Below are 265 nucleotides of genomic sequence, written 5' to 3' on the forward strand. Positions count from 1 at the left end.
CTGCTGCTGCTGCTGCTGCTGCTGTTCGGTTCTGCTAAGGCATCTGCTGGGTTTGCGTCGGTGCTGCTGCTGCTTTGTCTATGGCAGCAGCTACTACTGCAGCAGCAACAGCAACAACAGCAGCAGCAGCAGCAACAGCAGCAGCAGAAGCACCAGCAACAGCAGCAGCAGCAGCAGAAGCAGCAGGATCTGAGTGTGTGTGCTGCGCATGCAGACGCTGATGAGAACGCTGCGGGTGGGGGGGACCCCAGCACCTGCTGCTGCC

General features: G+C 60.4%; 1 protein-coding gene across 1 annotated transcript in view; it reads left to right on the plus strand.

Moving 5' to 3' along the window:
* Window positions 1–265, plus strand: part of EMH_0078400 (uncharacterized protein) — a gene marked incomplete at both ends in the record, with an annotated part of 2,019 nt that overhangs the window by 170 nt on the left and 1,584 nt on the right. Inside the window, one exon of the mRNA XM_013499988.1 lies at window positions 40–235. Coding sequence (XP_013355442.1) covers window positions 40–235 — 196 coding nt within the window. The remainder of the gene's footprint in view (window positions 1–39; window positions 236–265) is intronic.

Source organism: Eimeria mitis, genomic scaffold (assembly GCF_000499745.2).
Source record: "Eimeria mitis Houghton genomic scaffold, Emh_scaff4898, whole genome shotgun sequence".
Lineage (NCBI taxonomy): Eukaryota > Apicomplexa > Conoidasida > Eucoccidiorida > Eimeriidae > Eimeria > Eimeria mitis.